Source organism: Dromaius novaehollandiae, chromosome 1, assembly GCF_036370855.1.
Source record: "Dromaius novaehollandiae isolate bDroNov1 chromosome 1, bDroNov1.hap1, whole genome shotgun sequence".
Lineage (NCBI taxonomy): Eukaryota > Metazoa > Chordata > Aves > Casuariiformes > Dromaiidae > Dromaius > Dromaius novaehollandiae.
This window is the reverse complement of record NC_088098.1, coordinates 41,088,858-41,114,603: the sequence shown is the minus strand read 5'-3', so window position 1 is coordinate 41,114,603 and position 25,746 is coordinate 41,088,858. Positions and strand designations below refer to the sequence as shown.

The following is a 25,746-nucleotide window of genomic DNA, read 5'->3' as shown; positions in this document are numbered from 1 at the left end:
CTTAATAATGCATCACGTTTCACGTCATTTTTTTCACTTTGGCAAAACAGACCTAGTTTTCCCCCATAACCTTTTCCTCCCTGAAAAGAAACATTTCAGTAAAATACCCACTATGAAAATGTAAAAGCCAACATTTATAGTATTTCTTTCATGTGTTCTGAAATTAAAACTGTCACATCTCCTCAGGCTGTTAAATGAGACTGAGCTCATTTACAGGTTTGAGCTTTTAAAGGAATTAGTCTCCCTGCTGCATGAGGGAACATGGCATGCAGTGTTACTACATGGAAAGGGATTATTCTGACAGCTGTGATAATGATGCAGATGTTTAGTTTTGAAAATAGACAGTAACAGGTTTTCTGATGCAAACATGTAACTGCTCACAGACTAATGAAAGCTTATCATACTAAAATGTTCAAAATGCCAGCAACCTTGAATGACCACAGCCTTGAATGACCAGAGTAGATCAGATGTAAATAGCACATTAATACGGACTGGTTGTCAAAAAGCAGCTTTTTCTATGAGTTGTTAAAATTCAGTAGCTGCAGGAAATAACTTATGTAATACAGACTTTTTAGTATTTCTAGTAAGCATCATAATAGATTGCATACCTTTCCCTGAAGGGTATCTTTCAGCTGTTTCAACCTCACTGTACTCATGAATATCCATTTGCTTTGTCCATCATTAAGACAGTCTTTTGTTCAGAGACAAAGTGAAAATGGTGTACAATATGCAGCGTATTTTTTATGTGTGACTGCCTAATTCTGCTTCTGTTGGAATTAATCAAACATGTGGCATATTGTAACACAATAGGTAGTTGTGAGGCATTTGCTTGAACAACTGTGTTTATGAAGAGTCTTAAATTCGTTTTTACCTTGAAATTCCTGCAAATGTAAGTGGCATCCATGGTGTTCTTTTACAGCCAGTGGTTTTATAAGATTGTCAACATCCCCTGCAAGGACTGCAATTCAGAAAGACAATCTTATCAAATTCTTATTCTCTTTAGTCATTCAGATTACTTCCTCCTCCAATTTTCTTTAACTACCAAAGAGAAAAGTAACTATTACCACTATGAAAAAAACGATATTAAGACATTTGTTCTTGAAATGATTTGGTAGCTGGAAAAAAATAAACTTATTCTAAACTTCACCATGGAACTGCTATCTCCTGGTCCATGGTTTGTGACTGTGTTTAGTACAGTATCTTAGCTACAGACTGTAGCTGTGGTGGAGAAAATACTCTTTTATGATATAGTCATGCTCTCCTGAGCATGCTTATCACATGAGATGATTAAAAGAGCGGAACACAGGCTCTAAACAGAAATTCCACATGATATTCAAGAGATATAAAAACAAAGATAAACACCAAGCTTTTCCATTTCCATTGAACTATCACAGTATTATGGTTCAGTGGAAGTGCTCTGTTACATTATTTTTGAGCTTAAGATAGGTTACAGAGATAAAAAAAACATTAAGAGAGAGGAAGGGTAGTCTGGAGAAATCTTCCACGTGACTTAGATACACTTATAGTTGTGTTTGACTCTTTCTAGTTTTCTTGTTCTCCTTTTTTTTGTGTTCCTGTTCTGGCAGCAACTCAAAATGAGTCATTAGATGGGTTTGTTGGTTTTTGTAGACAAGCAAATGTTGGCTGAAGTTTTGTCAAACCTATCATAAAGGAGATTAAAAAAAAATCTTTATCCAAAATTGGACTAAGATCTACAAATACTTCCATTTGAGAAAAGGGAAAGATTTCCAAAAGAGATGAAAAAGACCCAATGAGATCCAACAGTAGTAAACTGAAATCAGATAAATTTAGCATAGGAATGAGACATTTTTAATAGAAATGTTGTTAACTAGTAGACCAATTTCCTAGACAAACAGTAGATTTGAAAATCGAAGGTCTTTCTAAAGACTCTGTAGTTCAAACAGAAGCTATGGAATGGTGCAGGAGTTACCAGATGAGGTTCCATGGTTTATGATGTACAAGAGTTTAGGGTGACCAGAGCACCTCCTGATCTTTGTAGTATTCAAATTATCTTTGCACACTGATATGGTGGGCCTACAATCTGAATTAAATGCTAAAGTACAGCTCGTTAGGAGTCTGTCAAGGTGTAAGAACCAATGCATCCCCCTCCACAGACATACAAATATATTGGAATAAGAATGGAAAATACAGGAAAGAGGTTGTGGGAAAGGAAAAAAGAACAAATAAAATATGAAAGGGAAAATGGTAAAAAACAAGAAGAGGAAAAAAATAAAGACACTATTGGTTTGTGCTGTGGGTGGAAGTTTGCCATCAAAAACAAAGCATTGACTGGCACCACACTGCAAGTCAGAAGCGCTCCAGTGCAGCTGTGCATGGTAGCCTCTTCCTGGCACGAGAGCAAGCATCCTCCTGCCCCAAGGACTAGCCCACACCCGCCAGATGATATGATCTGTGGGTCTCACCTCTTAGGTCAAAAGAAGGGTGAAGGTCTGAGAATCAGGTGCAGAATATGGGAAGAGGGAAGAAGAACAGAGAGGGCAGCAGCTATGTCATGTAACACAAAGAAATGAGCTCTTCTCAGTGTGGTAAGAGAAAATCAGTAAGATGTTCCTGTCCTCTCAACATCTTAGGAGGCAGAAATATTTTCTTCATCTTTTCCAGCAAGTGGAACCAATTAGGAAGATGGAGAGTCAGGCCAGCTGGTGTCAGAAGCATTTCAATGAGGTGTAAGGAAACATTTCATAGTTAAAATAGAAATCTTTCTCCTACAACCAAGCCTCAGTTCTGCAAGGATACATACATGTATGCTGTTCTGTTGATGTGACTGCATAAATGCAGTGAAGCCAATTCTGTATTCCCTGCATCAGTTGTTTTCATCCTACCCCCCCCATACTGTCTGTCAGAGCCCTGTGTTCTCTTCCTTGAAAAACTTCTTCCAAAAAAGGGTATAAAATTCCCTTCCATGCTGAAGCAGTAAAAAGGATACCAGAAGAACCAAAGAAACCAAATCCAAGCAATGCCAGTATATGTGCTAAACCTTTCTCATCAATCACTTTGCAGGTTGTTCCATTCCAGCCCTTTATCCTGCATACATATAGCACTCATTTAGATTGTGAATACCTGAAGGAAGGCTCTTGCATCCTTTTTTATATGCTACTGTACTTCAGGCACTATGAGATAGCCTATTACTTCTTCCTAGGTATGTTCTCTCATTTACCAAGAAACAAGAAACTCTCAATGTTTTAAAATGGGTTACTTTGTTGCTTATAAATCTCAGCAAAGTTCTTCTGGGCTTGCTACCTTTCCAGGTCTAAATTTCAATATACTCTGTCCTTGGTTTGCCTCCTAATTTTATTGGAATACTTACTCATTGCTACAAAATGATTTCTGCCTCATGTCTCTTCCCTCCTGATGTTTAGACCCAGTTGTCCTAAAATCCATTGAGCATCATTATTGTAGTTAGAATTTCACTTAGAATTGCATAATATTTCATCAGGGAAGAAGCATTGAGTACCGCTTAAAGGAATTAATGGAAAAGAATCTTTTTAATTAAATAGTAACTTCTAGGATTCAGCAGAAAATATGCTGCATTATTCAGATTTTTACAGAATGCTTCTTGTAGCCACCTTTATAGAACAGGCTGCTAAGTGCACTGTTATTCCTGGACCTCCTCCTAAAGCTTCACATTGACTTCAGTAGGCCAGCCCAGTGCATGCTGCTTTGTTATGACCCTGTGTGGAGCAGTTTCTGCTAAGAAGCTAGCTCCTAAAGTGACTGTCCCAGCCTCCATTCCTGTACTACAATAATGCTAGACCCACCTCTGGGTCTCCCAGCCTAATGTGTGGGGATGAGGACCACCATCATAACACCAATACCTGCTGCATCTGACTCACTAGAGCTCTTGCAGGGGGAAGTAATAAAACGTACACCTCTCTGCCAGCAAGATTTTCTATTGTACAAGGAGGATTCACTTCCGAGATCAGATTTTCCACTTGTGGTTTTCTTCCCTTACTCTTTTCATACTTCTTGTGAGTACTGTTGGAGAACAACTTTAGATTATGTCTGAGGATGCTACCTGCAAAAGCTGCAAAAGTCTGAGATCTATGTTCATGCTTTTATGAGTATTTCTTGATGAAAGCTGCATTTTCTGCACCACGTGGAAGTGAGAACAAAGCCGAGAGTTTCTAGCTCCAGAGCACAGATCCAAGCTGCATGAACAAACACCTATAGGCAGCATGCTTTTACTTTATGAGCATTCAGCACACAGAAGCTGACAATCTTGGTAGAAATCACTGTGAGGAAAAATTATTTGAAACATCACCATTTACCGTACAGCTGCAGCTTTGCATTTTGAAACATTGACATTTTATGTAACTCCATGTCTGTTAATAAATTGAGGAAACTATTTTTCCCAAGCACCAGACCTTTAGACTATGTTTGGAGTCTGGAAGCAAATAATTTTATTAAACACCCGTGTAGACTTTTAGACACTTGAAGAAGAAACAGCTGCACATGCAAAATGAGATGTGCAGCACTTTTTTCAAAATAGTAACATTTATGTTACTTTTCTTTCTTCAGCTCATTCATAGTGCTCAGTTATACTTTATTTTTCTCTGTGATGTCAGTGAAAGCCTCCTGGTTATGCTCCTGCAATATTAGTAGAAATAAAGGGGGGAAAGTATGTAGGAAAGGCAGGATGGCTGTCATTTATTTTTTTTAACATTCATAGACAAATATTTTTAAAGTTCAATTAAACCTTTGACCTCTTGTTTATCTAAACATTGGCATTATTTCTGTTGAAGGAAAATTAGAAAGGAAGCATTTATACTCTGCTTTTCGCACACTAAAATGACAAACCAAGTCATGGTACACTCCAGCGAATCTGATATAATCCAGGATGTCATTCAAAATGATTCATCTATCATGGTCAACCAAGGACACTGTTTTCAAAGACCTCTTAGTAAATATCCTAAAGGAGTTTTTCAGACACTTTAAACTCTGCACCTTTCTCTTGGTCTGTATTGAGTGATATTTTGTTCGAGTCAGCAAATCTACCGTTGATCTTACAGGACATTTTAAAGGTGACATTGTTAGATTCAGGATTGCAATATGTTGAAAATATAATCTGGAGAGGTACTGGTAATAGTAGACATGGAAAGAAAAGATCTTGTAAAACCATTTGCGAAGTACTTGTCATGTACTATGGATTGAACAAAAAGCTATCTTCCACTCTGGGAGGATTTAAATACCACCTTATTTAGTTTGAGAACAAAGAGCATTTTCAGTTTATCTGTTTTGCATAGATAAAAGAGGCAAGTGAATGGGTTCTTTGTGCACAAAACATGTCTAAGGTGGTACTGAGAACAGTGTAGATAAAGCGGGTAGTGTGGCTGCAGGCAAACAATGGTTATTTACAGGCTGTGCTTTTTGTGTATTGTTAGAATGAGCAAGCTGAACCCTACAAAGAGTTGAAGGGGCTTGTTGGAACACATGCAGTTAATCCCTGTATTGCTAAACTTAATAATAAGAAAGTCATTTAGGTTTATGTTTTATCCTCCTTAATCGAAATTATATTAAACATTACATAACCATCAAATAGGAAAACTGGATTTGCTACTGCCTCAAGCAGGTTTTCAGGACTGATCCCATCTGTTGCTTATAGAGAGAGATTTGACATGCAAGATTTCTTTTCCTAGAAACTGTACTATAGATGTTATCATCACTGGTAACTGTTTGCAGAACACCATTTTAATTACATTATCATCAAGAATTTACAAATGATCACAGGGATTACGTGGCATTATTGATCAGTTTTTCAGGTGGTTTTGTATTGGTTGATTCTTTTTTAACATCTGTTAGTTTAACCACACACTAAGGAGTTTGCTCTTTCACCATTTTACAAATTAGTTACTATGATAACATATTGGCTATTACGAAGGCTGCCAGATACTGATAGTATACAGCCAGTATAGAGTTACAGCACATCAGGCCTACCTAATAATCACCTGAATGTATGATTATCAGCTACCTTTTGTGATATTTACCTTAGTAATGAATATCATAAAAATTTCTCAATAACTGTTGCTATATCTCAAATGTGGTCTATTTTCAAAACAATTCAGTGTCATAATAGCTCAATATACAATATATGCTAAACAACATATGCTTTTAGACATTTCAGCCAACCACAGCATTTATAACTGTGCAAGCAGGGGTAATACAGACAATCAGCTCTCGTGCTTTAAGACAAAGGGGAACCTGTAGGTATCAAAAAATTACAGCGTTATCAGTGAGTGGTTCAATACATTATGAGTTTGGAAGCAACAAGTATTTAATGATTGATTACTGCAACCGCACAGTAGTTGTTCTTACATAATGAACTCTTTGCTCCTGCAATATAATACTTAGAGCAAGCATTGAACTGATCTATGGAAGACTGAGGTGATCTATGCCAGATAATGCTGAGTATTTAGATTCAACCCATTTTTACAGCGGCATAATTTAGTACAAAGATAGAACAAAACAGAGACCCTTTAGAGGCTATAAAATATGAGTCTTTTTCTGCATTTTTAAAATTAAGAGCAAAATCCTGGCCTCTACTGAAGTCAAAGTGAATTTTGCCAGTGGATTTCACTTTAAATGTAGACAGCATGAAATTTTTCAGCCTGCTCCCCTTGTCTCAATTTTCCTCACTGGACACCGTTTTTCTGAATTAAGCCTTTGAAGGGCTTCTGTGTGGGTGACATTCAAGTCAAATAATCTTTTGCTGTGCTTTGAAACTTTAGCATATTTTAGATCGCTAAGATTGTAATATATTAGTTGTTATCTCCTTTCCTCTTTTGTCTTTCCCTTTTGTATAATATCCCTCAAAAAGGTTTGGGGATCAGTCATCCTAAACATTTTATTACTCAAAGTGTTGGATTGCCATTACGTTTGTTTTATTTTGAGATCAGAAATGAACTACACATCTGAATCCCATTTAGGTGTTTGTAGCAATATGTTCATCAGTGTACAGGTTTTATGATACCAGGCTCAGTGAGGAGAGATAGGTGATTGTGGCACTTAATACTGCATAATAAGTCATCAAGACAGAGGGATGGGGGAGTTTTACCCATCGACAAGACAAGCTGTTATTTATAGGTCAGTCAAGTACAGGACCTGACACCTTGTCTGCTGAAGGAACATTTACATTATTGGAGAGGGAAGTTTTGACACTCTTGTTAAACTGTCTCCAAACGAGAGAGAGAGAGAGAGAAACACATTTTAGAAAGTATGATTGAGTCTGCGCTCCTCAAGGACCCCAAGAAACAGATTACTATCAAAGCTAACATACTTCAGTTGCAAAGGTTCTCTCTGAGGAATTCAACTGGAGACATAAAGCACATAAAAGGATAAAATCCCTGATGAAGCAGGTCAAGAAAATGCCCAGGGTAAATCAGCTGCATGTAGGAAGAAATTTTTTAGGTTTGATGTTTTTAGAGGAAGATTAAATAAAAAATTTTGTTTGTTTTTTTCCATTCCTTCACCTTTGTCTTCTAAAAACTAGCCCGTATGTTGTATATAAGCATTTTTACTTTGTTTAAGGTTGATTTCAAGATAACTGGCTAGTCTCAAGGCATTTTTCACATTTTTTATTACAGAGTTAGACAAATCTAGAGAACAAAAGCAGTGAGAGAGAAAGCCTTTTCCTTTTTCCCTAATGAAGAAATTTAAAAGGGAGAGTTGAGGACCAGAGAAAGATGAGCAAGAATGTATACCAGAAAGAAGAACAAGCAGAAAGTTGCATATATTGACAATGCTGATTTTATACCATTTATGTGAATGTACAACTCCTTTCTAAAGGGTTGCCTTATCCGCTGTCCACTTTTAACATAGCAAACTGCCAGCACTTACTCTCCATTCCTCTCTATGGTTGATGGAAAATGGTACTGTGACCTTTCTCCAAAATTTGTCACTTCCATTCTTCAGCATCTGTCTGTTGAGCAAGTTGCTTTTTTATTTCAACATCAGCCTCCTAAATCTCCAGTTCACAGGAAAGTTCAGAGAACAAATAAGCCATCAGTGGTGGCTAAGATACCACTCAGATCAGTTGCAGGAAAACACCAGCTATTGATAATGCAGGAACCGACTGTCCCGGTTTTGGAAAATGGTGTGCTAGAGATGGGAAGGGAACAGTGTTGGAAGGTTTACAGTTAGGATTGCAAAGCAGCATGAGAAACAAGGATTGGTGTTTTCTGCAAACCTAAGTATTCACAAGGTTACTCAACCATCTGATTGTATGAATACAGCATTAATGAAACATAGCGTTATGAAGGAAAGGGACAGTCCTGTCTGGGTTAAAATAAAGTCCTTGTTTTGCTTCTATAATTAATTTCATTTTATTTTCATGAACATTTTAGGTGTATCAATATATGCATGAAACCATAACTGTTAATGGCTGCCCCGAATTCCGAGCCAGGGCCACTGCAAAGGTAGGATACGTGCAACTGTTGAAATATGTGTTACCAAAGTGACCTAGTAATTGACTGTGCGCGTGTGTGTTTCAGGTATTCGTGTGTACACTGTAAGAAAATTTAGACATCAGTGGCAGCCCAGAGTCTAGAACCAGTGCTACTTCCCAGGTAACAATCATAATGGAAAATTTAAACCTTTATGCTGCTTCTGTAGCTTAAGAAAAGAGAATGATTTTATAGAGTTTGATGGTTTTTGAAAAGTTGGTTTGCAAAAGCAAAGTCTACCTGTGAAAAACAGTATTTTAATGGACTATTTTCCCATACAGCATATCCAGGAGGGCACAATGATTTGGGAGACAGAAACTAAACAGACAAAATTCCTCTTTAAGTAGTGGGAACTGCAGGTATTGAGCGAGTAGTAAGGATGTACAATGATAAAAATGGCCTGACCAAGAGACTGCACAGCCAAATGCAAGCCCACTTTTTCTGAAGCGTTGCCTGCTTTGTTAAGGTATAGTCCCTCTAGCCATATGAACCTGCCTATCTCAGATCCTTAGACCATGATGGCTGCATTACTACTACTACTACTAAAATGATAATTTTTCTAAGGGAATTCACGCAACCAAGAAAGAATATGCTTTATTTGCCAGTATTTAATATGGTCTGTATTTTCATAATATGCACAATGATAATTCCAAAAGGGGAGGCCTGGCATGGCTGTATTTTCCCCATTATCATTTTGCACTGGAGACTGTCTTTTGGGTGGTAAAGCAGGTACTGTGCAAAGCAGATAAACCTGCAAAAGCCATAAAGCTGTTTTAGAGAAAATTTTTTTGGTTCTGCTCCTGTGAAGTTAGTAACAAAACTCCCAGAAATGTTGATGGACCTAAGATCTTGCCACTGTGTATTTGCATTAGAGATTTTTATTTAAAACTACCGCAGAAGATGAAAGTTTGGAGTATGTTCTAAAAAGATTCCTACAATATTCTAGAGAAGCAAGCCATATGGTAGCCAGCAAATAACATATTATACAATAAATTGTAGTATATTTTCCTTCCTAAATAGTATGTTCTTTTCTGTAGGCTGTTTTCTGGTTTTAACCTTCTTCTGATTGAAACTTCAGATGAACAATGTAAATTTGTAAGGTCTATGCTACTTTATAGCGGAATGTGTGTATTAGATCTTGGTTGGCCTACACTGCAGGTAAACATAGACATGATTGCTATGTTGCATAGTAAATGGGAGAAATCCAATTAGTGTTTGCCATTCTCATTTCTTATTCATATAGAACAGCAGGGTTACAAAGCATTGTTTCAATATCGCAATATTTCCTGGTTATTTCTGGGCTGTCTGCATTGCATTCTCTTAGTGCATTCATGTCTGATGTAAAATGTATGCATGATTACAAGGTCTGCATGTGCAAAAACATATAACTGAGAATGATCCATTGTACCACATCATCCACTAGCTTCTAATAAGCATAAGTATGATTAAAATGCTCAAAAATATTAGTATAATGCGGAATTGTTCTAGCAGTTTGGACTACAAACACATGTCAAAGGATAAAAGATTTTTCTAATGTTTATTTAATCATGCTGAGATTTATAATTAAAGTAGCAAAACACTTCTAGTGAAAAATGAAGTAGAAGATGTAATATTTTCCTGGATGCAAGCTTTACCGTTTGTTACATGATTTTATTTTTTTCTGCAGTAGGAATAACGATCTAGGATTTTTTAATTGATTTATAAATCCATTGTCTCAAGATTTAATTTTCCAGTAAACACTTTGATCCAATTATATTGTAAAAACTCATATTCCTGTTCCAGGAGTTATTTAGTTTGTGAGATTTCACAATTATAAATTAAACTTTTAAAAATAAGAATAACCTTGCAGGATTCTTTTTGTCCCCGAAGAATAAAAAAACCAGTCCCATACATCTGAGAGCAGAGCAGAGAGTTAACAGTTCAGTTTGTTCACTTTATTTCAACTAACACAGTATAGGTCACATTATCTTATCCAATTGTAATGAACCTTTTCTCCTGTGAAAAGAAGAGGCAAAGAAGAAACGCGCTAGGGAGATCACAAGTGTTCACCACCACTCAGGCAGGCTTCCTGGTGTCTACTTCTGGCTCTGCTGCTAACTTTCTGCGTTATCTTTGACAAGTCACCTGAACTCTCTGTTCCTCTGCTTATCCCCTTATTTCAAAAGCATTGGCATGGAACTTAATTTTTGTAAAGTGCTTTGGGATAATTAGGGAAGAAGGCAGAATAAGATACTGAAATGTTTTCATAACGATGAGTTCTTCCTGCAAAACAAACAACAGAGCGCCTCAGTGTTCTCACTAGATAGCCACATCACTCTCTCTTCTTCCAGGCAACAGTTGCTGCTTTTGCTGCAAGTGAAGGCCATTCACACCCGCGAGTGGTGGAGCTGCCAAAGACTGATGAAGGCTTGGGCTTTAACGTGATGGGAGGAAAGGAACAAAATTCTCCTATTTATATTTCTCGCATTATTCCTGGAGGAGTGGCAGAAAGGCATGGAGGGCTCAAACGGGGGGACCAGCTACTTTCTGTTAACGGAGTGGTATGTGAAAATTTGATAGAGCTTTCATCTTGTGCTAGATTTTTCATTTTCCTCAGCCTTTCCAATACCTTGATTTAAAATGCAGTCAGCATGAGATAGAAAAGAATTAACTCTGTGAGAGTCCTTCACTGTGCATTTGTGGTGCAGTGAGGCAAAGCTGCACGGATAACTTTGTTCCACTACAATTTCTGTTGTAATGGGGGTTGTTAGAAGAGCTTCATTTTCAGTCCACATCACATGCTCAATTTATGAGGAAACCATGATTTCCCTAACTGATAATTATGCAAATTACTTCTGTAGTAGAAGAGTAAAACTGGGTTTCTTCCTTCTTGTACTTCATAGACTGTGAGGCACACAGGCCTTTCCAAGTCCAGTGATGTCTCAGAGACATTTGTGCAGTCTTGTGACCTTCAGAGGGTTTGAACACATATAATCAAATTTAGTAAGCATATCTGCTGCTGATTTGCAGTAGAGGGTACATTCCAGATTTATTCCACTGACAGTCATCCGGCTATAATATTTGTCAGTGAAATCAGCTGTTCAAGTAAATACATACAAGGAGTATGTACATTCAATAAAAAGTTACATTTCTGCATAGTCATTTTTCATGTATTTAAATACTTTAAGGTGGAGTGTTTTGCAGTAGTTTCACTCTGAACATCAGTATGGAGCTAAAAAAATAAAAAGGGATGTTGGAATAGAGAGAAGTTAAAATAAGGTTCCAACTATATGGGTCAAATTCTGCCTTTCGTTTTGCCTTAGTTCCCTTTTACAAGGGAATGTAAACTATCAAAACAGGTTAGCATATAACCACACACTTCTCTCACTGAAAATCCTTTTTCATGCAAAACCTCCATCCAGACCTCCTGCTGAACTACACAAAAGGCATGTAGGAGCAATTCCTGAATTTATATTTATATGCAGTTATAAGACTTTCCAACTTTAATTTTCTCTTCATTGCAAGCCTGTAAACAATGAAAAATGCTGATTTCCAAATGCTCTCATGTTGTATGAGCAGTAATCTGTTTCCCTCAACAATAGTTATTCCCCCTCTCTTGAGACAGAATACCAGTGCAACACCTCAAACAGATTTTTACCACTTCTTCTGTAAACCATCTTGTTATCTGAAGAGACAGAATAAGTCTGTAAACTGGCTAGTCACTGTACACAATGTGAAGAAAAAATGCGAAACAAAAAAGACAAACCACCAAAATGATCATTTACTCTCCAGGAAAACTAAATCAACTGAACATTTAATAATTACTTTACTGGTTGGAGCTGGGTCACATAATTTTGTTTTTGTTCAGCGCTACTTTCAATAGATGAATAAAAAATGCAGGTAAAAAGGTTATATTTACTGGTTGATTGAGAGTTCTCAGAAAATCCTTTCGATGTCAATGACATCTAGGCAAACACTGGGGAGGAAAATGGTGAACCTTCAAACGTTAAGATATATTGACTTTTACTCTGTTGTCACCTCTCTTTCATGACGTTCTGTTCAAACAATTTCATGAATGTGCTCTAGAATGTATATTACACTAATAGAGCAGAAAATATGATGTAAAATTCACAGTTGCATGTTGGCACATCAGAAAGCTGATTCTGAGGTGCAACAGAAATATTTCCATGTTCTGAGTCTAAACAACAGAATTTAAAGTATGAATTGCAGTTCTTGAACACTCGAAATAATGCTTATCAGCAACAGTTCACAAACCAGTCTTGGGCTGAATTAAGCCCATATAATATAATTCATAAAAAGGCAAAAATTATAGAAGCAGTAATTTGTTTGCAGACAGCTTGAGACAGCAGGAGAAATGGCTAAATTTAACAATGTTCTCTGGGACTAGTTCATTCTGTGCTTCTCTTAATTTATCTGAAGAAAAGCAAATAATATACAGTATGTACAATACAACAGATGACTTGGCAGTGGAATATGAGATGAAAATGAAATATCTGCAACTTGTTTCTGCTCAGAAGTTGGTGGTTATCCAACTTTATAATTGTCAACATAAAATTAGAGCTGCGTGTTCAGAATCCAGACTCGTTATCCCAGCATGACTGGGATGACTGTTCCCTGAGCTGTTTCAACGGATGTTAAAAAAATTGCTTTCTCATTGTGCTGGAGGTTTTGTTACATGCTTTTGTCCCACACCCCCTGAAAGTAAAGGAAATTGAAAGCAGTAAGCCCTGCAGATGGCTCAGCAAAGGCACTTGCTGATAGCTGTTCATATCTGGCAAAGATTCTGCATTTATCAGATACCTGGTGTGAGTCAGGTACCTAAAGACATGCAAAATAGATTTATAATGGCTAATTTCTCACCCAAGCATTTGCTTTCGTATATCTAATAGAAATATTCTTCTCAGTTTCTCAGCTTGTGGGGTAACAATCAGATTCTTTCTTCTTTTTTTTGCCTGCAAGAGTGGAAAATTTTTTTTGTCTATATTTACTGCAATTCTGTATGCCTGGATACAGTAATGGTTAGTGTTTCCCTGCACTGTATCTGCAGTTCTTTGAGCTATTCTTATCTCAACAGCATTTTGTATCATTCTGTTTGAGGCAATCTGTCAATGCTACAAGAGAAATAAATATGTAAGTATATATAAATAAATACATATAATCAAAAATTGCATATTAAATCAGGATATGCATTCTGAATATTCATACCCTGTTCTGTATCTCTCTATATTTTTTGACATTGAAGTGGGATTACACATTTTTAGTCAAGCAAATTTATTAAATTGGTGTTTGGTGGGCAGTCTTAAAGTAGCATGAGTGCCAGATCCTCACAATGTTCTGAACCAGTGTGATCCAGGCAGCAAAATCCCTTGTATAGGCATGATTGATAACAGCAGGAGTTGTTTGCCAGCACAACCCCTGTGGTTTACAGACACAGGAGAAATCCAGCAGCAGCAGAACTCCCTTTCCTGGTATAAACTCTCTCTTCTACTATAAGGGTTTTTTCTATATAGGTTCCACAGCTACAGCTGTGCAGGTAAAGCATTTGTAATGCCTTGGACATATCAGTGCAAGCAGCACTAAAGTTGTTAAGAGCAAGTGCAGCAATGGTATTAAGTGCCACTGAAAACTTGGCTTTCATTGGTTAGACCTGAGTTAGGTAAGTTTGGAGAGAAGGACTGATATTTAGAAGCACTGTCCTTTCTTTTGCCTTTGTTATTTTCCTCACTTCAGCTATGGTTCAGAGCTTTAGACTTAATTCCGTACTGTAACTGTTCAAGCCAATGGGATTTTTCCATTGACCTGGATAGCAACAAAGTCAAACCCTTCATTTCTAATTAGAAAAAGCTGGCTGTAAACTGGAAGAATAAGGCCTGAGGCAAATGGGAAAGAAAATCAGCAGTCATGAATTAAATAAAATTTACTAAGTTGTGCGAAGTATTAAAATACACCATCTTTTTATTCCCCTAAAGAGCAGATACAGTTATAATTGCTTATTGATGTCAGTTAGAACCAGCTGACTCTCTGAAAGCAAATGAATACTTTAGCTACTTCCTGTAAATCAGCAGTATGCAACTTTTTTCCACAGCCTGTTCTGAGCAGCACAAGAGCAAAAGAGATAATGACACACTGTGAACACAGTGACATTTCTTCTGAATATCTGAGCCAAGACATACTGACTGCAGTTCATGAGGAAAAAGCGAAATACAGAAGAATGCAAAGTTTCATACTACTCTTTTCAAGATGAGAAGTGTTTTACAGAAACCATGTCACAAAGCAATGAGTTATAAAAAAACAGTCACATTAACTGTTTAACTGAATCACTGGTGATGATCTTGTCTCCTAGTATTGAGCAGTTATGGGCTCGGAAACATGAGGAAGAGGTTTTAGTTCATGATGACTTCATTAAAGCAGTTTCACAGAACACCCTGTGCATCTACAGTTTTCTATTTCAACTCTGGAGCATGAGACACATTTACTGTTTCTTATGCAACAGTAATTTCATCTTTTCCAAAATCTGTAATGAAATTCTGTTTTCTCCAAACTACTTTTGGGTAGCTAGGCTTGTTCAGCAGGTTTATCCCAGTCACTTCTAACAAATCTAATCATCACAAGTCATAAATTTTATGTAAGATTCATGCATAGGAAGCACATTGGAGGAATTTCATGAACTTATACTTCAAAAATATTAGGTCATTTATTTCAACAACCAAATGGATATTTACTTCAAGGTTTCCTCCGTTTCTGGTAATCATTTCAGCACCTGAAATGACATTCATTATTTCTCTAAGTTGCATTAACTTTTTCTGAAGCATCTTACGTTTCTATAGAAACACTTGAGTGCAGTCAGTTGACCCAGCCATGAAATAATTATTTGGATTAATATGTTGAAGGACATTTAACAGGAGGCAGGAGTATACACAGCCAGATGATAAGCTTGAATTGTGTAGTGTATATTATTTATGTAGAAGTGTATTGTGTTTGCTTTTTTTAACTTTTATAGTATTATTGCTAGCTCATACCTTGCCATAGCAGAAGTAATTCTTATTCACTCTTCTTACACAGTGCTACTCACAGTCAAATAGGAGAGATGAAAATAGACAGAATTTTCTTCTAACATCTGGCAGTTGCTATAACGATGCCAAATTATTCATTTAGTATGAATTGAACTTCAAATATTTTGAACACTGCTGCTGCTTTTTGGAGGCCTATGGGTATAGTTTCCTTTTAAATAGCATGGTATACATAAGAGTTTTAAAACACAGCATGTAGTGTAACTTTGATTTCTTATTTTGTGGGGAGAAAATGATTTATTTTTTTAAATGGTCTAAAATCCATTTGACAATCTCAGTTTTGAGGGTTTTTTTTTCTTTCTGCACAGAGACAGTTTTGTTTGTTGGAATATATCTTACAACATATGTGGGCAATCATGTACCATTAGAAAATTCCACCCTTTCTCCTGAGGTGCAGAACAATCTGCATGCCTGAAAAGCACTCCAGTCAAGCCATTTAGTGGAAGCCATTAAATACTGTTTTTGCAGCCAAATTATCTCCCTTTTTGGGAGATTTACTGCTTAAAACAATGTTAGCATACAAATAGGAGCTTGAACCCTCAGAGAAAACATTTGATTTCACAGCAGATATCACCTTACTATAAACCATTTTGAAGAAAAGGAGGGAAAATAGTTCCTTAGGCAAGAACTTGAAATGTTTCAGTGTTTGATTGCTTACAGCTAACGAGATATTTCCAATATAGAACCAGTATCATACACATGTAAAGTGCTTGAGTGATCCCATTAGCTTTCTAATACACAAGATGTCCCAGAAAGTAATGGGCATGTTCATGCTTCTACACTTAGGCAAATGCTTTATTTCTACATACAGGATCCATACAGGGCCAGCACATAAGAAGGAAAAAGGCAATTTCAAACTTGCAGTTCCTTCACTTCTTACCAACGTTTAAATAAGGTTTAATGTTCACTGAATACCACTTTTTTGTATCTTTCAAACAGATTAGTTGGGTTTTTACTGCAGGAGATTTTTTTACATTATTTTTGTTTGCTTGAAGCTTATGGAGTATTTGCCCTCCTTTTCACACAGACCAGAGATCAGGTTTGTAATGCAACCTAAAGCAGATTAGTTGGGTTATTGGTTTAAAATGTGGAAATGAATACATTCTGAATACTGCATAAATCTCATTTAATTGAACACTTTCCTTTAATGGTCCCTTGAAAAATCTAAATTATGTAAATGTCTTAAAACCCTAACAGCCTTTCCATGGCAGCAAGCATAAAAAGAGGACAAAACTCTGGATCAAAACAGCATTTTTATTGTTAAATCCTTGCTTTCAGAGCGTGGAAGGTGAACACCATGAAAAAGCAGTGGAGCTCCTGAAGGCAGCTAAGGATAGTGTAAAACTGGTGGTACGCTACACTCCCAAAGTGCTGGAGGAGATGGAGGCTCGTTTCGAAAAACTGAGAACAGCACGACGCCGGCAGCAGCAGCAATTGCTTATTCAGCAACAGCAACAGCAGCAAACTACACAGCAAAATCATATGTCGTAGGTGAGAGTATTCATTGGTCTTCCTTAAAGCCCAAATCCAAGAAGGGCTACTGAGCACTTACTGCAGTGCGATAAAGAGTGCTTGTTCTTTGGTACATTTCTGTGTGCTCTGTCCCAAGAAAAATGCATTTTGAAAATAGATGAAAGGCCTTATCAAATTCTGGAGCTAATTTCCAACTGAGAACCAAGAAATCAATACTCACTGTGCAGCTTTCGTGTATGTGCAGACAAGACTGCATAAGAAGTTTGTATTCCCCCTCGATCTCTCTTGGATCCTAAAAAAATGGAGCATTTGTAACAAGTAAGAAGAAGGTGCTACCAGATTTAGACATATTTAATGTCTTTTCACTACTCTTGTTACTACTTTGCAACGGAACATCTAGATTTACTGCTGATACTTTCTAGTCCATTCCCTGCTCCAGGAAACCCAAACTTCAGTCTGTGGTTCCTCTGCAGGGAATCCACCTACTTCTTATTTACAGTTTGATAAGGAATATTTCGTTCACTCTTGCCTGACATTCAGTATTACAGTAGCTTCCAAGAGGCTTACAAGTTCTCCAGTGTAGTCAAAACAGATGGCATATGAAGAACCAAAGCCCAGATTCTCCATATAGGCACTTCTGAAATCAGTGACAAATCACATGGATGCATTTATGGATATGCTAAATTTGTCCAAAGGAAATCAAATACAATGAGGATGTGGTAAAGCAAGGAATTAAATCCTGGTCTTCCATATCTCTTACCAGTGGTTCCCAGAACAGGATGTTTGTACTGTTAATAGTCTGCAAGTGATTCAGAAGGTCCCCAAATGGCACAAGATCAGAAACTGAAGCTCCCAGTGATGCTTTCATTGTTATTAATGTTAGTACTGATCTATGTTGATATATATAGAAAAAAAAAGCATATAAACCACCTGTCCTGTGACCATCAAAATTCCAATTTTGTTGCTGCAAACAAAAAGTCTATGAAGAGTCTGCTGGTGGGATCTGAATCTTCCTTTAGGGCTTCAACTCAGGCAAGAGGTATAAAAAGTGATGTTTCATGAAGCAAGTTTTGATTGTCTGCCTAAAATAGAGCCATTGCAGAAGATGAACAGAAATGGTACAATCTCACAGATAGCTAGCTTTTTACATTTTCACTTATATTAAAGCTTCTCCTTAGTGAGCAAGACATTTTTCCTGATTTTAAATTATTCTTTAAACTGAAAGGAAGAAAAGGCAGGCAGAGACAGTCAGCAACTTAATTCCTCAATTCCTTGTATTTACTCTGAAAAATGTGTGTTTTTTCAATTCTAGGTTATTCTCAAGGAAAAAAAAAGCATAGATCAAGAGCTCAGTAATCAAGCAATTGGAGCTGCGCTTCAGGATTCCAGCAAAAGGAAACAACCACAGGAACACAAAACAGAATTCATCTGGAGAATGTGCAGTATACGAATAACTTAGTAAGACAGCTGTATAGAGGGTACCTTCATTTTAAGGCTTTTCAGAACACTGCAGTCACAGTTACACAGCTGTGACTCTATTCTTAGTGAGAACAGCGTGGTAAGTAAACACTATAAAACAGAAGTCCAGGGCTTCCAATGAATCTGTTTGGTCTAATCTTGCACTCCTTGCTCTGACAAATTGACCAGTTGGCTTTCTGTAGTTAGTGAAAGTTTTGTTTAAGGAGATCAAGATTGGCTGCTTTGGGGGATGGAACCTTTCTCTGCAGTTATCTCCAGAGAGGAACAGCTACATCTGTTCAGAATTTTGCCACAGACATCAGACTCACACATCAGACTTCATAGCCACTTTGTACTATATATTGTAGAGTTGTTTTAACCTAACTTACTGTTTATAATTTTCAATTTTTCGCTCTGAAAATAGCAATTGACTATATTTATAAAGTATTCCATTTGTAGAAGCAATTGGCTTTTTACTCTTGGTGTTTCCATATATTTTATTATGCATCAACAAAGTGAGAAAGTTTTAGGTCAATTTTAGTTTTATTAGTAGTAAAGTTAGGGAATCCTAGAATTGTATTTTTAAATGTAGGTATTGCCTGTATCTATTATAGCTACTATTCAGAAATCTATAACTGGATATATTATATATTTATTCCATAAAATATATATTGTCAGAATGTACCTGTTAGAGAAGTAGGGTCTTTGCTTAGCATGTATTGCAAATGTAGTAAGCTAATGTTAGCAAAAGACCAAGCTTTGTTTGACGGATATTCCTGTGATAGCATAATCTCAGCTTTTCTGTATTACTTAATTTATTTTCCAGTCTAATGTTAATATATTTTAGAGAAGAGGAAGTGTAAGTTGTTTCTTTTAAGACTGGCACATTACTATATAAATCAGTTTGAAGTTACAGTTCTGAACTTTCTTTTACTCAAACCAAATTGGAATGTAAAAACAAAATACATAATTAAGTTCTTAAGTTTACATGTCTGCTTTTCCAAAGAAATAGTCAAAGCTGGAAGGCTATAAATATAATCTACTCTTAAGTGGTGAGAAACACTGAAGCCTCAAATTCTGATAAGTAATCATTTAAAGCATGTCTTCTGTGCTACATTAGAGAAAAATGGAGGGGAAAACAGCTTAGGGGAGAACCCTACAATCCTTGCATATTGAAAACTTTAGCTGATGTCAGTGAAAGCTTAGCATTATGAGGAATATAGAAATGCTCTGAACCAGCCTTCTGATTGTGAACAAAATCAGAAAAAACAACAAATAATTCCTTCTTCAAATATTTTCAACAGAAATTCCTTTCAATTTTTCAAAGGATCTATTCTCAAACAGAGGCAAAGCACAGCAGGGGAAAATGTTAGTATCATGGCTTAGGTTAAAAAAAAACAGTGTGCAGGTTAGCCACCAGTCTTGACAGTGTTTGTATAGTATACGTAGCCACTGAAAGGAAATTATCATATTTTTAAAACCAAATGGCATAAATACTCCCAGAGAAAAATCATTTTATACAGAGAAGTAATTCTGTCAAGTGTTTTTTGGTGATAATATCAGTTAAGACAGTGGGGCTTCAACACTGCCAGAATTAAAGATGAAATATATTGTATTGTGCTCTGCACGGTGTCTTTTTATACTTAATAAAATTGTATGTACCTATTTTAAAACTGTATTTTCAACAACCACCACTATTAATATTGACAGTATATAAACTGTTATCATGACTGCATATAACTGTACTATATCTCATCAGTAGCACTTGAGTTACGCTGACTGATATTCTCTGCCTTCTCGGAGGCCAAGTATTATTCAGATTTAGTCAGCCCACTGTACTGCATTTTTCTTAACTGCCTTTCCACATCCTCCCCTCCTCTTCCTCACAAAATTTAGCTTTGATGGAGTGGAATGTGCTGATTAATAAATTTCAATAATAGAATGTTACTCATATATAGAGAGGCCTATCAGATACATTTTCCTATGTTATTATTCAATAAATTATTTATATACACTTACATTAACATTCCAGTCTCTGCCAATACTTAAAAGATGAAAGATTAATACAAGTAACATACAACTGGTAATAAATGTGAAGTGGAAGCACAGAGAAAGAACTCTTCTAAGAGTCACTTTCGTGCCCATTACGGAACTAGAGATCATTAAAAAGTGTAGCCGCTTAATGACAAAGTAGGCTCTGTGTCTCCAAACCAGTCATATGCATTTAGTTATAGACAGTCTTTTCATCTGTGATTTAAAAGTCTTTGGTCCTGATGCAGTAAGGCACACACGCATTGCAGAATTAGGATCTAAAAGAAGGGTAGAGGGAAGAACACTATTTCACATATAGGTATGCAGGTACTTGTGCATTATATTTGAATTCATTGGTCTCCTGGCATTTGCTGTTTCACTACACAAGGTTGATATCCCTTCAGTCAAATTAGTGAATATCATAGCTCACTTTTACCCTTGGGCCCGCTCATATGATTCTCTGCATTGGGAGCAAATTGAAGTAGAAGATTCAAGAAGCCTTTTCTGTCTCTTTGTTACAGTAACTGAAGGGGAGCTACGTGATTTTTACGAGCTCTTGCATCCTGTTCACCTGTGCCAAAGATCCAGATGTAGGATCTAATAAAGATAGACATATTCAGAGGTGATGACATTTACTTTCTGAAGCTGATGGATGTGCTCGGCTAGCTATAGTTTCTCTGTGGCATCTTATCTGCCTGGCACTTTACAGGGGATTGACGGATTACGTTATACACATTCAAGATGTATTTCATTACAGGACGAGAGCTTGTGTTTCAGAAAGCAGCAATTCTGGAAAAAAGTACTGGATAATAAAAGGTAACCAACCAAACAATCTACTAATGCAGTGTCTAGAAGAGCGATGGGATTCTTGCATATATTAAACAACGGGCTATCAACTAGAACTAATACTATGCCTGCATAAACATTCATGAGACCATCTCCATGTCCACTGTTTAAGAAAACAAAACTAAAAGTTTCAAAATCATAGGGCATGTTCTGGGACAATTTGCAAGAAAGTGCTGCATGCTGGAAAATATGTCTTATGAAAAATGTAATTCATCGCACTTATCCACGAGAAGGTCAAGACTTGAATTAGAGATGTGTTGAAACCAACTTGCTAGCAGACCCAAGCTCACCCTGTTTGTCCACCAAGCAAATGCAGTCTTGTACTCTGAACCAGCAGGATGATTTAGATACGTGCTTGATGGCTTCATTGCCTCTACCTTCAGCTGTCTAAAAGCAAGCTGCAGAGCTTAAGCTGATTGATTGTTTCCATAGTCAATGGCAAGTCAGAGGCATCCCTAGAATGTGATTCATTCCACCGCTTTTTGACATCTATCTTAAAACGGCATAAGCCATCCTCTAAAAAGGCTTGTAAGCAGAGCAACTGACTAAAAACAGAGCCTAAATGATTAGGTTAGAGTAGGCAATGTCTCATATTGCTTTTGCTGCTTCACTCACACATAGCTTCCTAAAAATAAAAGTAAAAAAAATCCAGCCCTCTATGTTTGAATTCCCTAGTCTAAAATCTCTACCCACATAGTTCAGATGACTAATAGGCCTTACACATTATCAGTTTTGTGAGGCGGTTTAGCTGTCTCATGCAGGTGAGGGAGTTTTCTACAGTTTTCCTTAGTGAAAACAGCAGGTTCAGAAATGTTTCATCAAATTCACAACATAAAAACATGCAATAGTTCTGAGAGAAATTTAAGAGCTCAGCGGAGGTATCACTAGCAAAATTCTATGGTCTTTCTTACATAGGAGCAGTTTACAACAAGGTAATCCCTATAGCTTTAGTCTATGAAAGTTAGTAACAGAAAACTATACTGCCAGCTGTAACATTGGGCTAGTATGTGTGCAGTTTGTAGTTACAGACAGAAAGATGGACAAATGCTTTTGATTCTATTTACAGTAAGAATTAAGACTTAGATGCACAAAAATTAAAGCCATCAAGCCAACAACAGGAATTTTTGATACGAAGGGTCACAGTGAAACTTGATCAGTCCTGAAATTTAGATGCCTGCAGCTTTTCAGAGATTAGGTAAAAAAGATTATAAAAGCAGAAGATATCTGCATAAGGAGGAGCCAAAACCCAAGAGAAAAAAATCCCATAGGAATGTAATCTTTCATCTGCTTTTAGTTTATTTTCCTATAGTTACTGTTTCACTATTATCAACTTATCTGACCAAAAGGGGAAGCATATGATTCAGCAGTTGCACTTTCATCAAAACCATGAAGAGCTGATAGAGTAGATGAATACCTCTTCCCTTCATCCCTCCTTCCTTCCTCCAAGGCTTGGATGGAGCTTGATCTGGCTGAGAAATGGTAACACCCAAACACCTGCCAGTGCTACAGAGAGTTTCTTCCTTGGTCAGATTACAGTTCCTCCTCCTCCCAATTTTCAGTATGCTTCCACAAAGTGGGGGGCTTTTACAGTCCCACAAACTCCTGTTTATTTCAGGGAAAACTCAATATTCAGCATAAAGATGTAAATCTTGCCCAGCCTTTTCATGGTGACGTCCCAAACCAGACCAACTATTGCACTTATAATAATCCAGCTGAGAGCATAGGGTTAGCTTTTAAACTGGTCCAATAGAAAACTGTATCAGAAGAATCACTTTTCTAACATTTTTGCTGAAATGAAAGAAGTGTAAAAGGAAAATAGAAACAGAAACTACAACTTTTACAGTACAGGGATTAGCCAGTGCAATGCTACAGAAAAGGGAACATACTTATGCTTTTTCAAACATACTTGAAAACTTACCTGCATGCATTGTCCACTAATACAGGATATTATTTTTCTTTAAACTAGTCATTTTCCCATATTGGGAGGACAAGCCACTTCCCTAGTAGCCGGTTTTGGTAAGGATAAGGCAGAATGCCTACCTAAAATCAAAAACAGCATGGAAAGAAGGGCTATACCCAGCCATCCAGCGTATATTAAAGTAGATGGGAACAATCTGGCAGGTACAGGTGAGTCCACCTCAAATGAGAGCATTTTTTAGAGACACCGTTGGGAGAGCCCCATGGTAACTGCGACTCTTCTGGACTCAAAGCCTCAGGTCAGGCTGTCCTGCACAGCGTTGTCAATATTTACCACACTGCCCCCAGCACTCCCCTGAGAGCCCCCATTCCCCGGTCCTCTTCCCAACCTCACAGAGGCCAATACCAAACCAAGGTCTCCTTACCAACTGATGCAAAGCCCTCCTCACTCCCCCTCCAATCTCCTCTGTCCTGTCCCAACTCTACTCCTATGCCAATCCTCCCACTTTTTTTCTGCCCCCTAAATTCCCACTGACTGGAGCCATGATATCCCCACAAAGTTACTCCAACTCTACCACTACACTACCCCCTGCTCCTTCTCTTACCCAAGGTTTCTCTTAGCCAACTGCCAACACTTCTTGTCCACAAACAATCTCCTGCACAGGCCCTCAGCCAGACACAGCCTTGAGGCTTTGCCTGATCCATCTCCTGGAGGGCTCTTTCTCCTTCCACTACATATCCAGTAGCTGGCCTCTCGTTTCCCCTTCCTTCCCCCACACAAAAGAATTTAACTGCACTTCAGAAGTATAGGAAAAAATATTTTGAGGGTAAAAAAAGGTAGACGAATCCTAGAGAAAATGGTTGTGAGAATGCCCCTCTTCCCTGAATTGACTCCTCTTCAGGTGATGTATTTCACTTCTAATTCACTAACACCAAAGCACTATGTGCAATGACACCGAGTGTGGAACAGCCATACACCTTCCTTTCTTTGGCTGAAAAATGAATTTCCCCCTTTTGTGGAAGTGATGGCCACCTAGACCTACTTGAATGCATCACACAGTGAATTCACACGTGCAGTGTGTCAGACATACTCAGGCTGTGCACACACTGACCGTGTGGGTGGCATATGTGAAGAAGATCCAGCGTGTCTGGCATGCACACCCATGCCTCTCTGGGATTTCCCAGAATGTGGAACCCATGGCCATATCCTAACATGGAACTAGAGCCTTCAGCCGTGCGATCTGGAAAATGTTAATATTGCTGAAAGGACATCTCATAAACAATGTTTCATTGGCTTCAAAATTCTAATTAAAAATAACTTATGAACAATAAGCAATGAGAAGCCAAGGAAAGAACCTTCCTGAAACTACCAAATGTGCAGAGGTCTGTTCATTTCCCTAATAAATCATTCTATGCTTCAGCTGCAGAACTGATGTGCCAGCACCACCTTTCAGGCCTCAGGTTTGTGCATACCTGTGCTTAACTCGTGCAGAGCTGTAGCCATACTGACAGAAAGAAATTACCTTCTGTACCATAGTTAATTCACAAGGGCTGTAGCACCCCCTAAAATGAAACGTGAACTTCAGTGCTTACAGAAAGGGGGCTTATGCATGAATTAGACTAAAAAATGGGTGCTGGCTAGTTTTATTCTTCACTTTTTTGTAGCATTATCTATCTCACTGTTTTGTATTGCACTGAGTACTGCAGTATCACTAATTTATGCCAAAACATGTTAGATTTGTTTCCCTGTCATGCAGAGCAATTCTACAACTCTGTTGTAGGAAAATATCTACCTATCCTCACGTGTATTTGGGTATATTTGGGTGTGCATGCACTTGTGAGTCGTCTTTCACATCGTCATTTCAGTTGCACAGTGGCAAGCTCTCGGTTGAATAAATACATTAAGGGAGACACCTAGTGCTTAAAGATGTTCATAGCATCTTTAACTACCCAATCCAGTATCATTGCCATTGGAGTTCTTTTTCTACCGACTTTAAAAATGCAGATACGCACAGATGCAGGTAACAACATTCATTCAAAATATTTCCATACAATTCACAGTGAATGGGCAGTTCAGAAAAGGTTCCATTTAACATTATAATAATACCACATGAGCAACCACTTTGTGTCCTTAGAGTGGAGAATGGCAATATCACAGTAACAATAATAGCAATATTCTGAACTGAATAAAAATTCTACTGTTAATGTAAGTATTGCTTAATATGGTCTGTGCACTGCATGCTCTCCTGAGTCTGATCATGTTACCCCTGCTTCTGCTGAAGATCACATATGAAAAATTCACCAATGAAAAATTCCGCAGAGTACTGTTAGGCCGGCGTATAACCGGCATTGAAGTGAACAAAACATTAAGCGCACGTCTCTGTGCCTTGCTGAACGGAGCCATGAGAATCAGGTGCAGAAACAATCTGGTGTAAGTCATGACTCGCACACTGCAGCAGCTGCTCTGCTTT

General features: G+C 37.5%; 1 protein-coding gene across 1 annotated transcript in view; it reads left to right on the top strand.

Annotated features, from left to right (window-relative positions):
- The window catches only part of LIN7A (lin-7 homolog A, crumbs cell polarity complex component), a 49,448-nt gene extending 28,949 nt beyond the window's left edge, over window positions 1-20,499 (top strand). The window contains exons 3-6 of the mRNA XM_026100369.2: window positions 8,382-8,453; window positions 10,811-11,020; window positions 16,829-17,041; window positions 18,336-20,499. Coding sequence (XP_025956154.1) covers window positions 8,382-8,453; window positions 10,811-11,020; window positions 16,829-17,041 — 495 coding nt within the window. The 3' untranslated portion in view covers window positions 18,336-20,499. The remainder of the gene's footprint in view (window positions 1-8,381; window positions 8,454-10,810; window positions 11,021-16,828; window positions 17,042-18,335) is intronic.
- The last annotated feature ends 5,247 nt before the right edge of the window (window positions 20,500-25,746 follow it).